A 1,730-nucleotide genomic window follows, 5' to 3' on the forward strand; every position below is an offset into this window, starting at 1 on the left:
CGCCCGAACAGACGCCACCGCTGAAGACCGAAGACGGCGGTCACCCGATGGCCGTCGACTCGTCGTCTCCTTCGCCTCCGATGCGCAGCGATTCCGGCGGCGGCGGCGGCGGCGGCGGTTGCGCGACCGCGGTCGCGTCCTCGCTGTCTTCGTCGCTGCCGTCGGCCACCTCGCTGGGACGCTCCCGGGCGCTGGTCAAGGCGGCCATGGACCCGGGCGACCTGATGATGGAAACGTGGAACCCCAGCCCTCCGTGGTCCGACTGCTGTTCCAGCACGTTGCAGAAGGTGCCGGACGTGGACATGCTGACCGGCGGGAACAGCGGTGGTAGCGGCGGCGGCGGCGGCGGCGGCGGCGGCGGCGGCGGCGGTAGCGGTTACTGCGGCCAGCCGACGCCGCCGACGCCCGGCAGCGGTGGCTCTTACCATCACCCGTCCTCCGGCGCGCCGCAACCGCAGCACCACTCGAGCGACGAGGTGCCGACCGCTGACCTCCTCCATCAGAATCACCACCATCACCATCACCATCACCACCATCAGCCGTCCACGTTCACGTTCGACTGGCCCGGCGAGCAGTACGTGCCCAACGTTCACGAGGCGCTGGTCGAGCCCACGCCGCACTATCTAGTCCCGTTCTCGCCGTGGCCGCACGCCGCCGACCACCACAGGCTGTTTCCGCTCCAACCGCCGCCGCCCGGCTCGCTGAGCCGACCGTCGCTCATCTTGCGCGTCGACCAAGACGCCGGTGCACCGACCGCCGACACGTCCGTCCAAGGTAAATACGCATATTTCACATGTCACCGAACTCCTCCTAAGCGGCTCGACCGATTTCTATTGGATTTCGCGAGCGCGATCGAGTTTGAGAAAGGTTTTTGGATTCACAGTTCGATCCGATAGGAAATGTTTTTCACTCGCACGAAACGGAGCGTCCGAGTTGGGTCCCGAGTGCTAGGGGCTAATCGCGGGTAGCGTACCAGTTGGGTCCCGGATTTTTATTGGTTCCACACCGGTTGGGTCCTGAATTATTATAGGTATTACACTGGTTCCTGAATATTTTTCGGTAAGTACTACTTTATACTAACATTTTCTTTCCCATTTTAACAGACTTATGACTGGCTATGATCTATTTGGACCACACGTATGGTTAAAAATGTTAAAAATCGAGTATAGAAACACATATCATATAATATAAGCCATACGGGTAAATGAAAAAGTATTAAAAATGTTTAAATCATTACGTGCATGCTATAAATAAAAATTAAATAATATTTTTTAAAAATCGCTTTTGTGTTGGTAAAAATGTATACGACATTAATTTTACAAAATCGAATCGATTTATTGTTCCTGCAATTTTTTTAGTCGTATTTTCAGTTATGAATTTTTCAATCTTAGTAAAATGCAGTTCTTTTTTTTCATTACTTCTACACTTCTCATTTTAATATAAGCATCAATTTGTACATCCTTTAAAACTTATTAACGATTATATTGAATTATTAAGCGATTGTTAACTAATGTAGTGCCTATAAAAATCCGGGACCCGACTGGTAGCGTAGTACCTAAAATAATTCGGGACCCAATTCGGATGCAGCCGCACGAAAAACAGGTTTTTTTTCTTGAACCTGTCGACGTCCGTCGGGTCCGCTAGTATCTTAATAAATATATGTCTATATTCTCTCTCGTAGTTGATACCGTGCGGTAGGTTTCGTGAAGGTGATGTGTTCGCACGTGTCC

At 51.8% G+C, this 1,730-nt stretch overlaps 1 protein-coding gene across 1 annotated transcript; it reads left to right on the forward strand.

Moving 5' to 3' along the window:
- Window positions 1-6: 6 nt before the first annotated feature.
- LOC112679827 (homeobox protein OTX1-like) lies at window positions 7-981 on the forward strand. The gene is made up of 2 exons (XM_025549748.1): window positions 7-774; window positions 884-981. Exons 1-2 carry the CDS (start codon window positions 48-50, stop codon window positions 949-951), a joined length of 795 nt encoding a protein of 264 aa, XP_025405533.1. The 5' UTR covers window positions 7-47; the 3' UTR covers window positions 952-981.
- The last annotated feature ends 749 nt before the right edge of the window (window positions 982-1,730 follow it).

The sequence above is a fragment of the Sipha flava genome, unplaced genomic scaffold (genome assembly GCF_003268045.1).
Source record: "Sipha flava isolate LNK unplaced genomic scaffold, YSA_version1 16992_pilon_pilon, whole genome shotgun sequence".
NCBI classification, from domain to species: Eukaryota; Metazoa; Arthropoda; class Insecta; order Hemiptera; family Aphididae; genus Sipha; species Sipha flava.

What these genes read in the sequence shown, in the direction of transcription:
- LOC112679827 (XM_025549748.1), top strand. Translation starts at nt 48, where the DNA reads ATGGCCGTCGACTCGTCGTCTCCTTCGCCTCCGATGCGCAGCGATTCC. An exon ending in CGCCGACACGTCCGTCCAAG is followed by an intron (nt 775 to 883) that starts GTAAATACGCAT and finishes TTGGATTCACAG; the next exon opens with TTCGATCCGATAGGAAATGT.